This window comes from Aulonocara stuartgranti, assembly GCF_965226115.1.
Source record: "Aulonocara stuartgranti genome assembly, chromosome: 3".
Taxonomy (NCBI): domain Eukaryota; kingdom Metazoa; phylum Chordata; class Actinopteri; order Cichliformes; family Cichlidae; genus Aulonocara; species Aulonocara stuartgranti.
In genome coordinates this window covers 16,955,891-16,977,629 of record NC_138941.1, presented here as the reverse complement: position 1 = coordinate 16,977,629, position 21,739 = coordinate 16,955,891, and the positions used below count along the sequence as shown (strand labels likewise).

The following is a 21,739-nucleotide window of genomic DNA, read 5'->3' as shown; positions in this document are numbered from 1 at the left end:
ATGAGACAAAAACCCAATATAATCCCCCCTTCAATCAGTCAGTTCAGTTTCCATATTAGTCCATTTATGTCTCTTGTCACAGTTCTACCTCCACCAACCACTCTGGTTTGGTGAGGAAAGGGAAAAAAGTAAATTATGGTGTTGAAGTAAAAAAAGAATAATAATAAAATAAATTCAGAGCTCTGAGAAAAACTTTGTCAATCTACCCGGTAGGGGTGGGGGAAAAAATCGATACTGTGTAGTATCGTGATATTTTGTTTGCTAATAATGTATCGATACAGGGACAGCAGAAATCGATATTTTGTTACAAACAATTTTTTCTCTGAAGTCAACATGCTCTGGAGTCAGAGCATGTTGACTTCAGAGCATGTTGATCCTTTTTCTGAGCAAGAATCCTGACATTCCTTCACTGTCCAAATGTGTTTAACTTTTTTTTTTTGGCAGCAATAAACATGACAGTTTACTTATTTTAATTTAAGACATGTTTAATTTTAATTAAGTTTAAAACTTTTTTATTTAATATAAAATTATATTTTTTTAAAAAATTTACTTTCAAATTCTTCAGTTGCTGAATGGGCTGCATAGTTTTCATAAATTGCATAGTTCAGAATAGCTATAATTGTACCAGATGGTTGCATTCAGTAAAGTTGGACTAGACTGTAATACAAACCATTCAGTTTGTCAACAATAAAACTGACTGAAATGAGAGAAAGACTGAGTGTGAGACTTTGATATTAGATAAAATGAATATTGATAAAGTTTACCTTTATGAGCAGAATTTAAATATCACAAAATATTTTTAAAAATCGCAATAATATCATATCGTGCGTTAAGTATTGTGATAATATCGTATCGCGAGTTGTATGGTGATTCCCACCTCTACTACCCGGGTAGTGTGTGTGTGTGAATAAGCCCAGTGCTTATCTGCAAAGATGAGTAAAATCCTCGTTCGCCGTCCTGGGTGGAGCGATAAGTCTCTGGAAAAAACCCCACTGGATTCGCCTTCCAATCGCCGATCGAGTATCCAGCAACTGTGTCTCGCACTATGTCTCAACACAGTAAAAAACAACTGGGAAAAAAAAAGGGATGCGTGGTAAGCAAATCCTAATAGTCTATAACTATAAAAACCTTAACACTTAGAAGAAAGGTTTTTATTCTCTTCGGTACTCCATGCGCTCTGTGTGTTCTTCTTCTAGCTTGCTGGCTATCTGCTCCGCTGCAGCTCTTCTTCTTGCCGCATAACGCAGCGCAGGAAACTATAGCGCCATCACTGCCCCCTGTTGGATAGAATTAGTACTGCATACATTAAACATTAAATCACTGGCTTAAGCCGCATGCATCCTTGCATGTGAAACTTTACACTGTTTCAGCAGTCCCGGGCATTAGTTGATCTATGCTGGGTACACTGTCGAGGGTGAAAGCTTGGGTGAAAGCTTGGTCTAACCCAGAGAAAATGGAGTGCATGACTGTCACCAAAGGATTTCCCAACGTTGGATAAGTTAGCTTCTTTGGAGCTGATCTCTCCCTTGATGACCTCCTTAGTCCCACACCCTCTTCAAGATTAGGGACATCTTTAGAGAGATTTGGTTCTCCTTTTCTTTCTTCCTCCACAACTTTCATTTTGTTGCTCACTTCTGTAATCAACGTACGACTATCACCCAAACTGCGTGAGAGATCTTTAGATTGGCTGTCAGCTGAACTGATCTCATGCAGCGGTGACCCCTGAACCTGGTCCTTCTCATCGTCTCCGTTCTGGGTTGTCACTGGCTGGAATTCGTGAGCATCTGGATTCAGAGTAGAGAGCTCTGGACTCAACTCAGATTCAACTGTGTGAAGCTGATCTATCTGTCCCAAGATGTCTTCTGTAGCTGACTTTTCGTGGACTTTTATTCCAGCCAGTCTGTCTGTGACTGCAATCTGGTCGGCTTCTTGGAGTCCAGCTTGCAATGCATTGGGCTCGTTACAGGGTAGAGAATGAAGAGAGTAATACTCAACTTCATCTTCAGTGCTCTCCTCATTGCTGGTTTCTGAAGAATCAGTCTCAAATGTGTCAACTGGTGGTGAGTTTGTAGGTTTAGACCGTGACACTGTTACTTTGGGTGCTGTCTCTTCAACAGTGGGTGGGAGAAACCCACAAGGTAAGAGCAGATCTCTGCGTAGCACTCTTTCAGGCCCGTCTGTTCCTTCAGGCACCACCACAAAAACAGGCGAGTCCTGAATCTGTCTGATCACAGTGAACACGGTTCGGCTCCACCGATCAGCGATTTTGTGCTTTCCCCTGATGGCAACATTCCTTAAAAGGACTCTATCTCCCTTGGCAAGGGTGGATTCCCGCACTTTACTATCAAACCTCTGTTTGTTCCGGAAAGCACTCTTTTGACTGTGCTCAATGGCTAACTGGTAGCTTTCTGAGAGACTCTCTCTCAACTTTTTGATATATTCAGAGTGAGAGAGGCTGCTGGATCTTTCAGGGCATAGGCCAAATGCTATGTCGATTGGGAGCCTCGGTTGTCTGCCAAACATCAACTGGTAGGGAGTGAAACCTGTGGTATCATTCCTTGTGCAGTTGTACGCATGTACTAAAGGCTGCACAAAATCTCTCCACCGAACTTTATCTTCTTCCTCCAGCGTCCCTAGCATTTGAAGAAGGGTTCTATTGAACCGCTCGACAGGATTGCCGCGGGGATGGTAGGGCGTGGTCCTCGTCTTTTTTATCCCAAGCAGCGAGCAAAGATCTTTGATCAAGGCAGACTCAAAATCACGACCCTGGTCGCTGTGCAACCTCTCAGGATATCCATAATGGATTAAAAAATTGCTCCACAAGGCCTTTGCCACAGTCTTTGCTTTTTGATCAGGAGTCGGAACTGCAACTGCGTATTTAGTGAAATGGTCTGTTATGACCAAGATGTTTTTAGTCCCTCTCTCATCTGGTTCCAATGTAAGGTAGTCCATACAGACCAACTGCAAGGGACGATTAGTTTTTATGTTTACCAAAGGAGCACTCCTTTCAACTTGTGCCTTTCTTCTGAGACACCTTTCACATGTCCTGACCTTGTCATTTACATCGATGGTCATGCGGGGCCAATAGAACCGAGCTCGGACTAAGTCCAGAGTCCTATCAACACCCAGATGGCCCACAGCATTGTGGAGCTGGTCAAGGGCAACTTCTCTGTAACTTTGCAGAAGAACGAGCTGATACATGGGTTCCCCTTGAATGATGCGTTTTCGGTATAAGACCTCATCCATTACAACTAACTGATCCATTATTCTTGTCATTAACTGAACTTCTCTGTCTTCGTGCCGTCTTGCCTTGTAGGAGAGACGTTTTCCGGCAAGTACAAGAGTCATTACTCTGCTGACGACTGGATCTGATTTCTGCTCACGTGCCCAATCGGGAAGAGACATTTGCGACAGGGGGCATGACCCAGCTACATCAGTTTGACAGAAATCTGCTGGTATTGCAGAGGTTCCAATAGCCAAACATTCTACTCGTGCAGGCGATGGCACCGCTGCCTCCTCCTCGAGAGTTGAAGAACACTGATGTCTCTCGCATACTGCCTTTACTGCCTCAGTTGGAAAATCGGCCCCTTTGTTGCGGTGTAAGAGCTGTGCAATAAAGCTTTCAATGCGATTTTCCTCATCAGTAGGACTCTGATCAGAGGCATCACAGTCATGTGGATGCGGACGTCTGGAAAGCCCGTCAGCATCTTGGTTGTTCTTCCCAGCTCTATACTGGATGTCAAAATCAAAACTGGAAAGAGCTGCCAACCAACGATGACCTACTGCGTCCAACTTCGCAGAGGTTAAGACATATGTGAGTGGGTTATTGTCTGTCACCACTGTAAATTTTGCTCCATAGAGATAGTCAAAAAACTTCTCGGTGACGGCCCACTTCAGAGACAAGAACTCAAGCTTGTGTGCAGGGTACCTTTGCTCGGACCTGGAGAGGCCCCTACTGGCATAGGCAATGACCCTCAACTTGCTCTCCTGTTCTTGATATAAGGCTGCACCGAGTCCATGGGTGCTTGCATCAGTATGCACAATATAATATTTCTTAGGATCGGCAAACCCAAGAACAGGGGCTGTTGTGAGCTTGTGAATCAATGTCTTAAAAGCGTCTTCACAGGCTGGGGTCCAATTGCCATTAAATGGCTTTTTGAGATCCACACTTGTAGAAACCTTATGGGTTCGGCCAGACAGACTGGATTTTCTCTTTGGTGGGAGGTAACCAGCTGTTAAGTCATTAAGGGGTCTTGCGATCTTGGAATAGTCTTTTATAAACCTCCTATAATATCCAGCGAACCCAAGGAAAGACTTGAGCTCCTTGATGTTAGCTGGTCTTGGCCAGGTAGTGAGGGCAGCTATTTTTGCTGGATCTGTTTTGACCCCTTCTGAGGATATAACATGGCCGAGATATTGGACAGATGTCCTGAAGAACTGGCATTTCTCTGGCGACAACTTTAAACCAAATTCTTTCATCCTGTGGAGGACCTTCAGCAGTCGTTCCTCATGCTCCTCAAGTGTCGCAGAGAAAACGATGACATCATCAAGAAAAACCAAGACTTCACTCAAATTCATGCTACCCATACACTTTTCCATGACTCTCTGAAAGGTACTGGGAGCATTTGTCACTCCTTGGGGCATTCTGTTAAACTCCCAGAATCCCATGGGTGTCACGAAAGCAGTCTTACATTTGTCTTCTTCCTCGACTTCCACTTGATAATAGCCGGATTTCAGATCCAGGATGGAGAACCACTTGGACCCAGTCAAAGCCGAGAAAGATTCCTCAATGTTGGGCAAAGCGTAGGCGTCTTTGATGGTCTTACTGTTCAGTTTGCGATAATCTACGCATAATCTGATGTTGCCATTTCTTTTCTTGACCACAACAATGGGAGAGGCATAGGGGCTCTCTGACTCACGTATGATGTTCGCATCTTGAAGCTCTCTTAAATGTAGTCTGACTGCCTCGTAGTCAGAAGGATGGATGGGTCTGGGCCTTTGTTTAAATGGAGATGGGTCTGAGAGTCGAATTCTGTGCTTAATCTGAGTAGTGTGGCCATAGTCGAGATCATGAAGAGCAAAAACTTCAGGAACTGAGTTTAATTTCTTTGTTATTCTCTCTTTCCACTCCTCAGACAAGCTTGACTCAGCAAAGTCAAAGGTGAGTGTTCCTGTGTCAGACACCGATACAGAGTTGCATGCAGCTGTAGCTGGAACCGACGGATATTGGTCACCTGACAGAGTTTTGACAGTTCTTTCAGTCAAGGATGATACAGCTTTTGGAAGGATGAGTTCTGCAATAACCTGGCCAGCAGGTATTTTAATATCATGTGCTGTGTCATTTTTAACTAGAACCGGGACCTTAAATGATGAACATAAAGGCCGTGTCATTACAGAACTGCAAAACAAGAGCCCACCAGGTAAGGTTGACTCTAGAGGCTCAACCATCAGGGTTGTGTCAGATGTTGTTGTGACCTTCCTTGCATATCCATTCAAGGCCATTTTTTTCCCTGCAGGAACAGTAATGCACTTTTTGCTCTGCAGCTTCACTTTCCCCACTCTGCCATTGTCTTGACGGGTTTTGAACCTGTGATAGAGATGCTTCACCAGTGGAGAGTGATGGATGTTTTTTTCCTGTAAGACATGATTTGGCTGAGCTTTTCCTAAGCCAACTGTTTCATACAAAATATCCAGGGTATTAGTCCCTATCAGCAAGGGCACTTCCATGTTTGTCCTGTGATCAGGAACTACAAGAATAAGCGTGTCAACTTCAGCTGATTTCCCCATGACACTTTCAGGGAAATGGATGGTTGTGGATATGTATCCCAGATAAGGCACTTCCTGACCACCAGCACCTTCAATGTCCAGCAGATCCTGGATGGGAAAGATTTTCTGACTGGAAAGGTTCCTGTCATAAAAGGACTTTGATACTGTAGTTACTTGGGAACCTGAATCAAGTAGACTGTTACACTGACTCCCTTCAATGGAGACTGCTGCAGTACACTTTGGGCCAATAAGCCTTTTTGGAAGACAGTCACAGAGTAATTGGGCTTGGGAATGGCTTTCACATGTGACTTTTTCCTTGTCCTGAAATCTTATGGGACATCCTGGCTCATTCTTGGGTGCAGTCAGTCCCTCCACTGCGACCCGGTCCAGTTTAAATGACCATATTTGGCTTCCCACTCTCTTTGCCTCTCCCTCAACTCCTTGTATTTCTGATCAACCAAGATCTTATTTGGAGGACCTTCACACTCTCTGGCTATATGTCCATCATTACCGCACTTGAAACAGAACCAAGGTTTTGGTCTGGGTTTAGGTGCCATTTGTTGGGCTTGTACTGCAACTGGAGTTATACTAGCGGAGGCATTTAGGGTGGGATTTCTCTTTTCAGCATGTTTTTGTTTCCTTTGCTCTTTCTTTTTGTTAAGTTGCATTTTTAACTCAGTTACCTGCCTCCTCAAATCCTCTGTTTCAGTGATGTATGTCTGAAGTACACTGGTATTCTCATCATGCATGGAAGACATGTCTGGGACCAGCTGCATGTGTACGGATGATTTAGCTTTTACACCCCCTAAATGACGGTTCATTCGATCAAATTTTGCAGTCCTTCTATCTTCTTCAGTCCGTAACTGTAGAAGAAAATCAGAGAAATCAGTAGCTGTATCTGAATTCAGTTCAGACTGCAATGCTAAGATGAGGGACTGATCCCAGCAGCCGCGGCGAAACTGTCTCAGCAAGTGTTTCCCAGTCTCTGAACTCCTCACACCTCCCCTCTGTGCAGCTGTGGTGAGCAACACCTGCAACCGCTGAAGATACTCAGATGCCTTTTCCCCTGTGTTCTGGTGGGTATTCAGAAACCTTGCGAAAATTTCTTCCCCATCCTCAACTAATCCATAAGCTGAGCCAAGAAGCTTGACATATTCACGAGGAGCTGCATGTGGGCCAAGCTGCCTCACCAAGTCAGAAGCTGGGGAGAGTAAGCTCTCAAGAATCTTACGGCGTTGTACATCAAGTGGGAGATTATCTTGAATCATGAGTTCCACATGAAGTGACCGTGTCTCAAAATCTACTTCATTTTGGGGTTTAGGAACTCTTCCTGAAAATGGGCGAAGACCTTTAGAGCCCTGACTTGGAGTGGGAGGGGCATCGCTTTTGATGACCTGCTCCACGATTATCTTTTGGACTTCAGGAGGGTTGTACACATCACTGTCTAATGTTAGTTGAGAGACAGGGTGAGTTGGCTTGGAGACCATTCTCTGTCCTTTTACTTTAGAAGCGGTTTCGGCTACAACCTCTTCAATCTCTTTATTCTTTGCAGTCTGTCTACGTAGCAGGGGTGTCCAACTATTATCAGAATCTGGTTCATTTTCTGAGCCCGAACTGTCACTTTGTTGGCGTGGGCAAAGTGTGGGTGACATTGTCTTTGAAGACTGAGCAGTTTTACAGGCACCATCTACACGCCACATAATGTCTGGGTTCGAAACGCTGGGAAGGTACAGAGGGAGGGTGGAAGCCAACTTTATGGCAGTTTCTTCAGATTCAAACTCCACCAGGGCTTTAACACCAGTACCTTGCCCTGTCTGTCTTACTCTAAGTACTTTGTCAACACTGCCAAATTGCATACAAAATTCAGTAATTTGATCATCAGTAGTTTTTGCTGTAATTCCTTCAATGTATACACACTTCTTCATATCAGTACCATATTCCTGTTCTGCATACATTGTGAAAAACGGTAACACTTAATAATCAACAGCTGTGAAATTTTAAACAAAGACTTACAAAAATCAGCTAAATGGAAGTGTTTTCAAACTAATTTTCCATCTACTCCTCCTGGCCTGGCTCGCCAACTTTTGTAATCGATCCCGTAATTGATTAACTTAGGGACATGGATATTCTAGGTACTTTCAATGAGGAGAAGAGGAACAAGAAAACTAGAACACTTCCTTATGCTGTCTTGTAGAGAACACTCTATGGCATTTATTACAACACAACACATAACAGTCTCATCAGCAACTTCAATAATATGCAGAATGTTAACAACAATTATGAGACAAAAACCCAATATAATCCCCCCTTCAATCAGTCAGTTCAGTTTCCATATTAGTCCATTTATGTCTCTTGTCACAGTTCTACCTCCACCAACCACTCTGGTTTGGTGAGGAAAGGGAAAAAAGTAAAATATGGTGTCGAAGTAAAAAAAGAATAATAATAAAATAAATTCAGAGCTCTGAGAAAAACTTTGTCAATCTACCCGGGTAGTGTGTGTGTGTGAATAAGCCCAGTGCTTATCTGCAAAGATGAGTAAAATCCTCGTTCGCCGTCCTGGGTGGAGCGATAAGTCTCTGGAAAAAACCCCACTGGATTCGCCTTCCAATCGCCGATCGAGTATCCAGCAACTGTCTCTCGCACTATGTCTCAACACAGTAAAAAACAACTGGGAAAAAAAAGGGATGCGTGGTAAGCAAATCCTAATAGTCTATAACTATAAAAACCTTAACACTTAGAAGAAAGGTTTTTATTCTCTTCGGTACTCCATGCGCTCTGTGTGTTCTTCTTCTAGCTTGCTGGCTATCTGCTCCGCTGCAGCTCTTCTTCTTGCCGCATAACGCAGCGCAGGAAACTATAGCGCCATCACTGCCCCCTGTTGGATAGAATTAGTACTGCATACATTAAACATTAAATCACTGGCTTGAACAGCAGTGGATAACCTTGAGAGGGTTACATGAACATTGTTCTGCTGCAGTCAATGGACTAAACCAGAGAAGAAGAAAACAGACTTTACCATGAAGATCCTCAGTGTGGATCAGTATAATATCAGCCTGATGTCTGCAGTTTAGTGTCAGCACAACTTTCACATCATATTCATCTCAGCACAACTAAAACATGCTGACTGACCTCAGAGTTTCAAGTCCACATCCTGGACTCTCCAGGAAACCACACAGATGCTTCACTCCTGAATCCTGCAGCTTGTTCAGGCTCAGGTCCAGCTGTCTCAGATGGGAGGGGTTGGACTTCAGTGCTGCTGCCAGATAATCACAGCTGATCTCTGACAAACCACAGTTCATCAATCTGTATAAAGAATGAAAGATGTAAGTTTATTAGACAAAGTGTGAGCTTGAAATCATTCAGTGTTTCATCATCTGTTCAGAGCTGAAGAAGGTTCAGAATGTAGAAGTTTAGAAAATGGAAACTCCAAACAGCTGAAGCCAACAGGAAGCAGCTTCAAACAAACACAACAAGAGAAAAAACTCTGAATGTTTCACATTAAAGTCGTACATTTCTCATAAAAACAGGACAAAGACTTGAAAAAGTCGTGTTTTTCCTTCCAGGAACCACAAGGCTTCACTTTTAAAGGTGAAGTGTGAAAGAAATGGACATATTTGAAGTCCAACACCTTTTTCCAGTCACATTATTAAAGCAGACAAACTACAAGCTCATTTTCATTCCTTCAAGTCATCTTCTGACCTGGACTAACAACACTGGTCTCTATGTGCAGCTGGCTGTGAGACCAGTGCTCAGGGAGCGTCTACAAAGTGCAACACTGAAAGAACATCACACACTCATTTGCTTCCAGCACTTTCACACAAACATCTACTGTCATTATTGTCACCAAACTCTGTGGATCCTTTATTGCAAATTCAAATGGGATCAAATGGTCAGACAAAAGAGGGTTATGAGGAAATATGATGAAATGTTGTGTATTAGCAGCAAGTTATTGAATCATTTTCCTCAGAAACCAAACAAAATGATTGACAAACATGTTTTTACAAACTCAGTGTTGGACTTGGATCAGCAGGATAAGCTGATGTTTAAAGGCATTTGAGTCTCGCTGTATGAGAGTCCAGTTATTACTCAATATTTATGGATGATGTTTTTTCAGTGTTGCACTTTGTAGACGCTCCCTGAGCCTCACAGCCAGCTGCACATGGACCAGCTGACATTACCCAGCATTAGAGGCGGCTGTAAAAAAATGGATTTTCCTAATTAAATGGTTTTAATTTGAATAAAGCGATGTTGATTCATTCAATCCTGAATCGATTTTTAATATAAATGTATTTTGCCAGAATCTCAGGTTAAAGCTCCCAAAAGTATTTCAACAACAAGCAAACAGATAAAACAGTAAATGAGAGCAGCTAAACACACAAAGATGGAAACACAGAGCGTGGATCGTTCACTCTACGGCACGTACACGGACACGCCGTCGGGGCTGAAAGTGGACAGCTCACAGATCCTGAAGCTGCAGGTTTCATCTGTCTCCAACCAAAACTGACTGAACCAGCAGCAGAAGAAGATCCAAACTACGCTTTACGTTTGATGTACATCGTCATGAATTCTCTCTGACTTTGACGTTTACTTCCTGCACAGCTCTCTCTCTCTCACAGTGTACTTCAAGAACAGTTTACCTTCAAAAACCTTTTTCCTGCAATATACACTGCTTATTACGCACCAGTCTGCTGTTGTGTTCACTGCTGTCGGCCTCCGAAAACAACGCCTCATTTCTGCTGTTCAATACTGAAGAAATTTAAACCTTTTAAAATGATGAAAGATTACAAACTCTCAGCTGTGTCTGTAATCAAACTTCTGTAACTTTGCTTCACTTCAGCAGCATCAGCTCATGTTCACATGTTGATTCATGGTTTGCTTCAGTTTTTGATGGACTGCAGAATATTTTGAAGGTTATCTGCTATAAAAAGCCAGAACAGGAAAATCTGCTTCATGTGTTTCTGTTTGATCCTCAGTGACTTTGACACAAAGGCCTCTGCTGTGATGATCACACCTCTGATCAAGTCTCACAGTGTCAGCTTTGTTTTTATACATATGGATATGTGCTGATAAATGATCAGAATTATAATATTTCCCACTGTCTGCTGTGTGCCGTGACCTTTGACCTGCTAAAGACAGTCAGCTGTGGATTATTCATTGTTGTGTCTGATACTTAGAACTGTGAGGAAGAACACTACACAGTTAATCAGGGTCCCCTCTGTCTCAATATCAGGAAAGATGGGCAGGCCGCGTGTGGGCCACAGGCCATACGTTGAGTATCACTGTTTGAAATGTGAACATTGTTCTGCTGCAGTCAATGGACTAAACCAGAGAAGAAGAAAACAGACTTTACCATGAAGATCCTCAGTGTGGATCAGTATAATATCAGCCTGATGTCTGCAGTTTAGTGTCAGCACAACTTTCACATCATATTCATCTCAGCACAACTAAAACATGCTGACTGACCCCAGAGTTTCAAGTCCACATCCTGGACTCTCCAGGAAACCACACAGATGCTTCACTCCTGAATCCTGCAGCTTTTTCTTGTTAGTCAACCACCAGGAGTCATTACTTAGGTCCAGCTGTCTCAGATGGGAGGGGTTGGACTTCAGTGCTGCTGCCAGATAATCACAGCTGATCTCTGACAAACCACAGTCCATCAATCTGTATAAAGAATGAAAGATGTAAGTTTATTAGACAAAGTGTGAGCTTGAAATCATTCAGTGTTTCATCATCTGTTCAGAGCTGAAGAAGGTTCAGAATGGAGAAGTTTAGAAAATGGAAACTCCAAACAGCTGAAGCCAACAGGAAGCAGCTTCAAACAAACACAACAAGAGAAAAAACTCTGAATGTTTCACATTAAAGTCGTACATTTCTCATAAAAACAGGACAAAGACTTGAAAAAGTCGTGTTTTTCCTTCCAGGAACCACAAGGCTTCACTTTTAAAGGTGAAGTGTGAAAGAAATGGACATATTTGAAGTCCAACACCTTTTTCCAGTCACATTATTAATGCAGACAAACTACAAGCTCATTTTCATTCCAACAAGTCATCTTCTGACCTGGACTAACAACACTGGTCTCTATGTGCAGCTGGCTGTGAGACCAGTGCTCAGGGAGCGTCTACAAAGTGCAACACTGAAAGAACATCACACACTCATTTGCTTCCAGCACTTTCACACAAACATCTACTGTCATTATTGTCACCAAACTCTGTGGATCCTTTATTGCAAATTCAAATGGGATCAAATGGTCAGACAAAAGAGGCTTATGAGGAAATATGATGAAATGTTTTGTATTAGCAGCAAGTTATTGAATCATTTTCCTCAGAAACCAAACAAAATGATTGACAAACATGTTTTTACAAACTCAGTGTTGGACTTGGATCAGCAGGATAAGCTGATGTTTAAAGGCATTTGAGTCTCGCTGTATGAGAGTCCAGTTATTACTCAATATTATTATTAATACTGACATTACCTGCTGATCCGTCTGCCACTGACTGATGTTCCCCTGGTCCCAGCTCCTATATTTGTTCCACTTTTAACAGTAATACACAAAACTCTGGACTAGGACCTTTCTCTCCCACAGTCAACACAATACCCGTCATAATCACAAACAGAGAGCAACAGAATTATCATAAATCCAGTAACTCCAAAAACATTAATAACCTCCGGCCTCTTCAAAAATATCAACATCCATTCAACTCTATTGTCAAAAATCCACCAGTCTCAACCAGTATGGCACTTTTAAATGTCGAACAAGTCTTTTATTAATAATGATTTAATTTTAGATAATAAACTTGACTGTTTATTTTTAACTGAAACATGGCTGGGTTCGGATGCACCAGTTGTTCTCACTGAGGCCTCCCCACCAAATTTTAATTTCTCTTTTTCTATTAGAAGTGGTAAGAGAGGTGGTGGGACTGCATCTTTAGCCAACAACACACTCACCACCAAACAAATTTTATTTGATCATTTTACCACTTTTGAATTCCACGCTATTGTTTTCAGCAGCCCTCCAGTTTTATCTGTCACAATTTATAGACCACCTAAAGACAGCGCTGCTTTTATCAAGGAATTCACAGAATTTTTAACAAACATACATTCAAAATATAACATGATAATTTTAACTGGTGATTTTAACCTGCACATAGATAATCCTTCTGACCCTGCAACAAAAGAATTCTTAAACATTCTTCACTGTTTGGATTTTATCCAGCACGTCACGCAGCCGACTCACAACAGAGGACACAATCTGGACCTGGTCATCACCCATGGGCTGTCCACCAGCGTGTCCTCTGTTGTTGACTTGGCTGTCTCTGACCACTACTGTGTGTTTTTTAACATCACCAGTTTTATTCAGCGGGAGACCTCAGTGCGAACTGTGAGGAGGCGCTATCTAACCTCTGAAGTGGCTGCAAATTTTACCAGGGTTTTAGTCGAATGCCCCCCTGTGATTTTACCTGCACCCTGCGATTTGATTTTTAGTTATTTCAACAGCAAACTGAAGAAAAGCCTTGACTCCGTTGCTCCACTCACCACCAAAATGATTAACGTAAAACATGCATCACCCTGGAGAAACGAAGAAGTCAAAAAACTCAAAAGAAATTGCAGGGCAGCAGAAAGGAGATGGAGGAAAAATAATAATACTATCAACCATCAAATATTTTGCGAGCAACTTAAAATGTACAATAATACATTAAGGAAGTCAAGAAATTCATACTTCGCCAAAATAATCAGTATTAACAAAAATAATCCCAAGGTCCTCTTTTCCACCATAGATCATTTATTTAACCCTGATTTTAAAAGCTCCAAAAGAACCCCCACAGACTCGCTCTGTGAGCAGTTTGCAGACCACTTCAGGGGAAAGATCAGCGCCATCAGATCTGATATTTTATCTAATCGTGATATGATTTTAAACACATCTGAGGGCTCGATTGTACCTGAGGAGACACTGGACAGCTTTGTCCTGGTTAATGCTGAGAACCTTCAGAAAGTTTTCTCCACAGTGAGACCCACCACATGTCTTTTAGATCCAATCCCTTCTTCACTCTTTAAAACACTTTATGGATTTTTTGAGGCTGAGCTTTTATGCATGATGAATTGCTCTCTTCAGTTGGGTGTCTTCCCTGCTGCCTTTAAAACGGCGGTGGTGAGGACCCTTCTGAAGAAGAGCAATTTGGATTGTAATGATTTTAATAACTACAGACCTGTATCCAACTTACCATTTTTAAGTAAAGTCTTAGAAAAACTTGTTTTTACTCAGATTACTGATTTTCTCAATGATAGACAGATCCTGGAGATATTCCAGTCTGGATTTAGGGTGAACCACAGCACAGAGACTGCTCTCCTAAAGGTTTTAAATGATCTTAGATGTAACTGGGACTCCCAAAAGCTCTCAGTCCTGGTGCTACTGGATCTAAGCGCAGCCTTTGATACAGTAGACCACGCTATTCTTTTAAACAGACTGAAACACATGGTGGGCCTCTCTGTGTCACGACCTGCGGGGTCGGCAAGGCACTGATCAGCAATCTCTCTCCCCCTCCCCTGTTTTGCCGGGGCGGAACTCATGGCGGGTTCACGCTCTCGGCCCACGCCCTCCCGGATCATGCACACCTGGGCCTCATCAGACCAGCTGGTATATCAGAAGGAGGAGATCAGCTGTTCAACGCTGGATTGTTGTGAAGACTCCTGTCAGTACACGTCAAGCCCTAGTTTCCCACACTTCCGCCTCAGAAAGTAACCGTTGTCTCTCTGTTCTAGATTCCCCGGACCCGTCCCCGTGTTTACCCGTGTGGAGCGTGTAAGAGGTGGCTGGTCACTACGGAGAGAGGTTGGCGTGAGCGTGTGTGTGATTCCCTTGTTTTCCCTGGAGCCCTGGAACCCGTCCTCGCACATCTTGTATATAGCACTGTCCTCGCACTGACTGTAAATACACTTGGTGAAGATTTTGTGAATAAACTGTCTCTGTTACAACACACTTCGGAGTCCTGCGAGTGGATCCTCAGAGCAACTCGTGACAGTAACAATCCAGCCATATTATGGATCCAGCGGACTCGGCTCTACAACCCACCCCTCCTCCCGAAGTCATGTTGGAGCGACACGAGCAGATGCTACAACACATTAACCAACAGCTGATCGCACTCACTCAGGCTCTCGCTCAGCACGTTCCGCTGCCAGGTCCCGCTATGCCTCCCTCGTCTGCTCCCACACAGCCGCCAGCCCCGGAACACTCCACGCCACCAGCCCCCGCTTCCGCGGAACCCCTGGAACGAGCTCTACCGTCACCGGAGCCATTCGCTGGTGAGTTCCACAAGTGTGCTGGTTTCCTAACGCAGATTACGTTGCAATTTATGCAGCTGCGGCGAACGTATGAGAGTGATGGAGCTAAGATAGCCTTTTTCGTTCAGTTACTCCGCGGTCAAGCCTTGAACTGGGCTCAAGCAGTATTACGGACTAGCCCGGAGATTACCTATGCTGATTTTCTCTCAAAGTTCAAAAGTGTGTTTGAAAGGGGCACCGGAGCTGAGGCAGCGGGCCACCGTTTGCTGAACTTAAAACAAGGAAGACGGAGTATGGCGGACTTCTCTGTGGAGTTTTGGACACTGGCTGAGGAGACGGGATGGGGGCAGCCTGCGCTGATAAGTACCTTATTGAACAATGTTTGTGATGTTCTTAAGGGCGAACTGTTAATGAGGGAGCTGCCCAAGACTCTATCGGAGGTGATCGCCTTATGTGTTAAGGTAGATGAACATTTGAGGGCGCGTCACCGCGCCAGCAACTACGGTTCCCAGAGGCCTCTGGGGCGAGCAGAGTCAGCTTCCGGCGGAAGCGGAAGTAGCGATCGGGAAGCGGACCGCGGCGACGAGCAGGAGCAACCCATGCAGATCGGACGCTCCCAGCTCTCCCCGGAGGAGAGGGCACATAGATGGCGATCCGGTGAGTGCTTTTACTGCGGCCGCAAGGGCCATCTCGCCAAGGTCTGTCCTGCTCGGCCAAAAGACCCCGCCCGCCGGTAGAAAGGAGGATACGGGTGGGCGAGGTCTCCTTTTCGCATTCTCCTCCACGCTTCATGGTAGCCGCTAAAGTGACTGTCCACTCTGCCTCTCACTCTCTTCAGGCGCTGATTGACTCTGGGGTGGAGCAGAGCTTCATAGATGCTTCCCTGGCTCTCAAATTTAAGATTCCCACACAGGCATTACCCCACTTGTTGCAGGTCACTGCTTTAAACGGTCAACGTCTTCCTGACATAACTCATGTTACTGAACCCGTGTCCCTAACGCTGTCTGGGAATCACACTGAACTGCTGCAGTTTTATGTCTTTGAAGCCCCTCTCACGCCCCTGGTGCTAGGGTTTCCGTGGTTACGCCAGCATAACCCCGTGCTCGACTGGAAGGAGGTGAGGGTTCTGGGGTGGGGGGAGGAGTGTCACATGACCTGTTTGACAGCAGCTACTCCCGTTAAAGCAGCTAAACCACTACCACACGACCCCCCTGACCTTTCAGCTATCCCATCAGAGTATCATGATCTCAAGCAAGTGTTTTGTAAGGACCGCACCCGCTCTCTTCCCCCTCATCGCCCGTACGACTGCAGTATTGATTTGCTCCCAGGTGCACCCCTTCCCACTAGTCGCTTATACAGTCTCTCTCAACCTGAACGTGAATGCATGGAGAAGTATATTAATGAATCCTTGGCTGATGGACTGATTCGCCACTCTTCATCCCCTGTGGCTGTTCTTTTTCGTCACTAAGAAGGATAAAAGCCTTCGGCCATGTATTGATTTCCGAGGCCTCAATACCATTACCATTAAGAATAAATACCCTCTGCCGCTCTTATCCTCCGCCTTCGAACTCCTGCAGGGGGCGACCATTTTTACTAAGCTCGATCTGCGGAATGCTTACCACTTAGTCAGGATGAGAGAGGGTGACGAGTGGAAAACGGCCTTCAACACGCACCTGGGCCATTTTGAATACTTGGTCATGCCGTTTGGACTGACTAATGCTCCGGCTGTCTTTCAGAGTCTAGTCAATGATGTCCTCCGAGATTTCATCGATCGTTTTGTGTTTGTGTACCTTGACGACATTCTCATCTTCTCCCGCTCTCTCCCGGATCATGTACATCACGTCAGACAAGTCCTGCAACGCCTCCTGGAGAATCGGCTGTTTGTTAAAGGGGAGAAGTGCGAGTTTCATGTGAGTACTGTGTCATTTTTGGGCTACATCATCGAACGGGGCGATTTAAGAACTGATCCAGCTAAGGTACAAGCAGTCTTAGACTGGCCCACGCCGCCTAACCGTAAGCAGCTTCAACGGTTCCTCGGTTTTGCAAACTTTTATCGGAGGTTCATTCGTGACTACAGCAAGATTGCTTTGCCATTAACCCGTTTAACTTCCCCTAAGGTGCCTTTCTGCTGGGATGATCAGGCTCAGGAGGCTTTCTCCCGGCTAAAGAAACGTTTCGCGTCGGCGCCCATCCTCAGACAACCGGATCTCAAGCGGCAGTTCATCGTGGAGGTGGACGCCTCGGATGTAGGGGTCGGAGCAGTCCTCTCCCAGCAACTAGACGGTAAGCTCCACCCTTGTGCTTACTTCTCTCGTCGTCTCTCTCCTGCAGAGCAGAACTACGACATCGGGGACAGGGAGCTGTTGGCAATCAAACTCGCCCTGGAGGAGTGGCGCCACTGGCTAGAGGGCGCAACAGAACCCTTTGTGGTATGGACTGACCACAGGAACCTCGAATACATCCGGTCGGCTAAACGGCTAAATGCCCGACAAGCCAGGTGGGTTCTTTACCAGATTCTGCTTCACCATCACCTACAGGCCCGGCACCCGGAACGTGAAACCCGATGCCCTTTCCCGCCAATTCACCACCTCAGAGGACCCCACCCGTGAGGCTCCCATTCTCCCTCCCACGTGCGTTATCGGAGCCCTGTCATGGGAGATCGAGTCTGCCATACGGGAGGCCCAGCGGGTGGAACCGGATCCAGGTACTGGTCCCCCGGGTTTGCTCTTTGTTCCCACGTTGGTTCGCTCACGAGTGTTACAATGGGCCCACGGCGGAAAACTCACCTGTCATCCGGGCGTTCATCGCACCGTCACCTTCATCAAGCGGTTCGCCTGGTGGCCTACACTGGCCAAGGACGTCCAGGACTTCATCGCTGCCTGTCCAACCTGTGCCCAGAATAAGCCGGTCAACCAGCCTGCTGCCGGCCTACTTCATCCCTTGCCTACGCCAAGCCGCCCCTGGTCCCACATTGCGGTTGACTTTGTCACTGGTCTTCCGCTGTCATCAGGTAACACAGTCATCCTCACTGTTGTCGACCGTTTCTCTAAAGCTGCCCATTTTGTCGCTCTCCCCAAGCTCCCCACTGCCCTGGAGACCGCCCGGCTTCTGTCAACTCATGTGTTTCGCCTCCACGGGATCCCTGCTGAAGTGGTCTCGGACCAAGGCCCACAGTTCACGTCACGTGTTTGGAAGGAGTTCTGCGCCTCCTTGGGGGCCCAGGTCAGTCTCTCGTCAGGTTTTCATCCACAGACCAACGGTCAAGCGGAACGGGCCAACCAAGAACTCAAAACGGCTCTCCGTTGCTTGACGTCCACTAATCAGACCACCTGGAGTGAGCAACTGACATGGGTGGAGTACGCTCACAATAGCCTTACCTCGTCGGCCACAGGTGTCTCCCCGTTCGAGGCCTCCCTGGGGTACCAACCTCCCCTGTTCCCTGCCATCGAAGGTGAGCACTTTGTGCCCTCTGTTCAGCAGCACCTGCGGCGGTGTCGGCGCGCGTGGCAGGCCACTAGAGCTGCCCTTCTTCGCACGGCGGACCGGAACAAACGGCAGGCGGATCGCCGCAGGTCCCTGGCGCCGGCCTACTCACCTGGACAGAGGGTTTGGCTCTCGACCCGGTATGTGCCTCTCAGGACGGAGTCGCAAAAGCTCTCCCCCGCCTTCATTGGCCCGTTCGAAGTGGACTCTATCGTTAACCCCGTGTCTGTGCGTCTCAAGCTCCCCAGGACCATGCGTATCCACAACGTGTTTCATGTCTCGCAGATCAAACCTCACTGTTCCAGTCCTCTGTGCCCTCCTTCCGGACCCCCTCCGCCCGCCCGGGTCGTCGCTGGCCGTCCGGCCTTCTCCGTGTCTCGGATTATGGACGTCAGGCGCCGGGGCCGTGGCCTGCAGTATCTTGTGGACTGGGGGGGCTATGGCGTCGAGGAGCGTTCTTGAGTCCCGCGGGCGGCTCTGCTGGACCGGGCCATGGTTCGGCGGTTCCATGAGGCTCACCCTGGGAAGCCTGGGGGTCGCCAGGGGGCTCCCGTTGGGGGGGGGGGGGGGGGGGTACTGTCACGACCTGCGGGGTCGGCAAGGCACTGATCAGCAATCTCTCTCCCCCTCCCCTGTTTTGCCGGGGCGGAACTCATGGCGGGTTCACGCTCTCGGCCCACGCCCTCCCGGATCATGCACACCTGGGCCTCATCAGACCAGCTGGTATATCAGAAGGAGGAGATCAGCTGTTCAACGCTGGATTGTTGTGAAGACTCCTGTCAGTACACGTCAAGCCCTAGTTTCCCACACTTCCGCCTCAGAAAGTAACCGTTGTCTCTCTGTTCTAGATTCCCCGGACCCGTCCCCGTGTTTCCCTGTGTGGAGCGTGTAAGAGGTGGCTGGTCACTACGGAGAGAGGTTGGCGTGAGCGTGTGTGTGATTCCCTTGTTTTCCCTGGAGCCCTGGAACCCGTCCTCGCACATCTTGTATATAGCACTGTCCTCGCACTGACTGTAAATACACTTGGTGAAGATTTTGTGAATAAACTGTCTCTGTTACAACACACTTCGGAGTCCTGCGAGTGGATCCTCAGAGCAACTCGTGACACTCTGGTGCTGTACACAACTGGTTCACTTCCTATCTCTCTGACAGATCTTTTATGGTGAGTATGGATACATGCTCCTCTAAGATCCATAGAGTGACATGTGGTGTGCCTCAAGGGTCGGTTCTAGGCCCTGTACTTTTTAATTTGTATATGCTGCCTCTCGGCGGTGTCATCAGGAGGCATGGAGTGAACTTCCACAGTTACGCTGATGACACGCAGCTGTACATCTCCGTGTCTCCTGATGACACCAGACCAATGGATGCCCTTTTTAACTGTATCTTAGATATACGATCTTGGATGGCAGAAAACTTTTTACAGCTTAACCAGGACAAAACTGAAGTTTTAATTGTCGGTCCTGAGGCTCAGAGAGAGAAACTCTTGTCTAAATCAGAGGCATTTTCACTATGTCCTTCACTACAAGTGAAAAACCTGGGTGTTATTTTTGACTCTGAGCTTGGTTTTATCCCACATGTTAAACATGTAACCAAAATTGGATTTTATCATCTAAAAAATATAGCCAGAGTCCGCCCTATTCTCTCTCGGGCCAACACAGAGATGCTGATGCATGCTTTTATTACCAGTCGCATTGATTACTGTAATGCCCTGCTCTCTGGTCTTCCTAAGAAGAATATTTCAACTTTACAACTCTTGCAAAACTCGGCAGCTCGTGTGCTGACGAAGACCAGAGGGCGGGCCCACAGTACACCGGTTTTAGAATCGCGGCATTGGCTCCCCGTGTGTTTCAGGATCGATTTTAAAGTTCTTTTATTGGTTTTTAAATGTCTTATTGGTCTTGGGCCTTCTTATCTCTCAGATCTGCTTTTACCATATGAACCCTCACGGACCCTGAGGTCCTCTGGTACTGGCCTTTTGATTGTCCCTAAAGTCAGGACACATACTCACGGAGAGGCAGCTTTTCAGAGGTATGGTCCTCGTCTGTGGAACAGCCTGCCGGAGGAGCTCAGGGCCGCAGAGAACGTACATGTTTTTAAGAACAGGCTCAAGACCCACCTTTTTAATTTAGCTTTTACTTAGCGTTTATTTATTTTATGCTTATTTATTCTATCCTGTTATTCTATTATTAATTTAGGCTTTACCTAATATTTTTTGATTTTATTCTTATTCATTTTTAATCTTCTTACTCTATTTATATTTATATTGTATCCTGTTCTTATTTATTTTATCATTTTACCCTGTATATATCGTATTGCGTCATATCTCCAGTGTTTCCTCGGAGGGCGCTCTCTGCACCGGGGCTGTGATTGACCGTGGCTGCTGGGTCTCTGGGGGTCCTCTCAGCCTGGCTGGGGGGCTCCTTTGCCTCCCTCCTGCTGTGTGCCCAGCCTGGAGGCTGCGGTCTGTGACCGGCTCCCGGTGCAGACGGCTCCCTGTTATAGTGTTTCCTCACTTGGCTCATGCGAGCCCAGCCCAATTTTTACTCTTTAAGTGTGCGCGTGTGTGTATGTGTGTGTGGGTGGGGGGATATATGTGTATTGAGAGTGTGGGGAGTGAGTTGGAGGGTGGGGTGGGCTGCTTTTAACTATGTAAAGCACTTTGTGCTACATTTTCTCTGTATGAAAAGTGCTTTATAAATAAAGATTGATTGATTGATTGATTTATGGATGATGTTCTTTCAGTGTTGCACTTTGTAGATGCTCCCTGAGCCTCACAGCCAGCTGCACATGGACCAGCTGACATTACCCAGCATTAGAGGCGGGTGTAAAAAAATGGATTTTCCTATTTAAATGGTTTTAATTTGAATAAAGCGATGTTGATTCATTCAATCCTGAATCGTTTTTTAATATAAATGTATTTTGCCAGAATCTCAGGTTAAAGCTCCCAAAAGTATTTCAACAACAAGCAAGCAGATAAAACAGTAAATGAGAGCAGCTAAACACACAAAGATGGAAACACAGAGCGTGGATCGTTCACTCAACAGCACGTACACGGACACGCCGTCGGGGCTGAAAGTGGACAGCTCACAGATCCTGAAGCTGCAGGTTTCATCTGTCTCCAACCAAAACTGACTGAACCAGCAGCAGAAGAAGATCCAAACTACGCTTTACGTTTGATGAACATCGTCATGAATTCTCTCTGACTTTGACCTTT

General features: G+C 45.9%; 1 protein-coding gene across 1 annotated transcript in view; it reads right to left on the bottom strand.

Annotated features, from left to right (window-relative positions):
• The window catches only part of LOC309702568 (uncharacterized protein), a 1,257,380-nt gene that overhangs the window by 542,826 nt on the left and 692,815 nt on the right, over nt 1-21,739 (bottom strand). Inside the window, exons 21-22 of the mRNA XM_082527161.1 lie at nt 11,230-11,427; nt 8,896-9,069 (exon numbers count right to left, since the gene is read on the bottom strand). Of these exons, the coding sequence (XP_082383287.1) occupies nt 8,896-9,069; nt 11,230-11,427 (372 nt within the window). The remainder of the gene's footprint in view (nt 1-8,895; nt 9,070-11,229; nt 11,428-21,739) is intronic.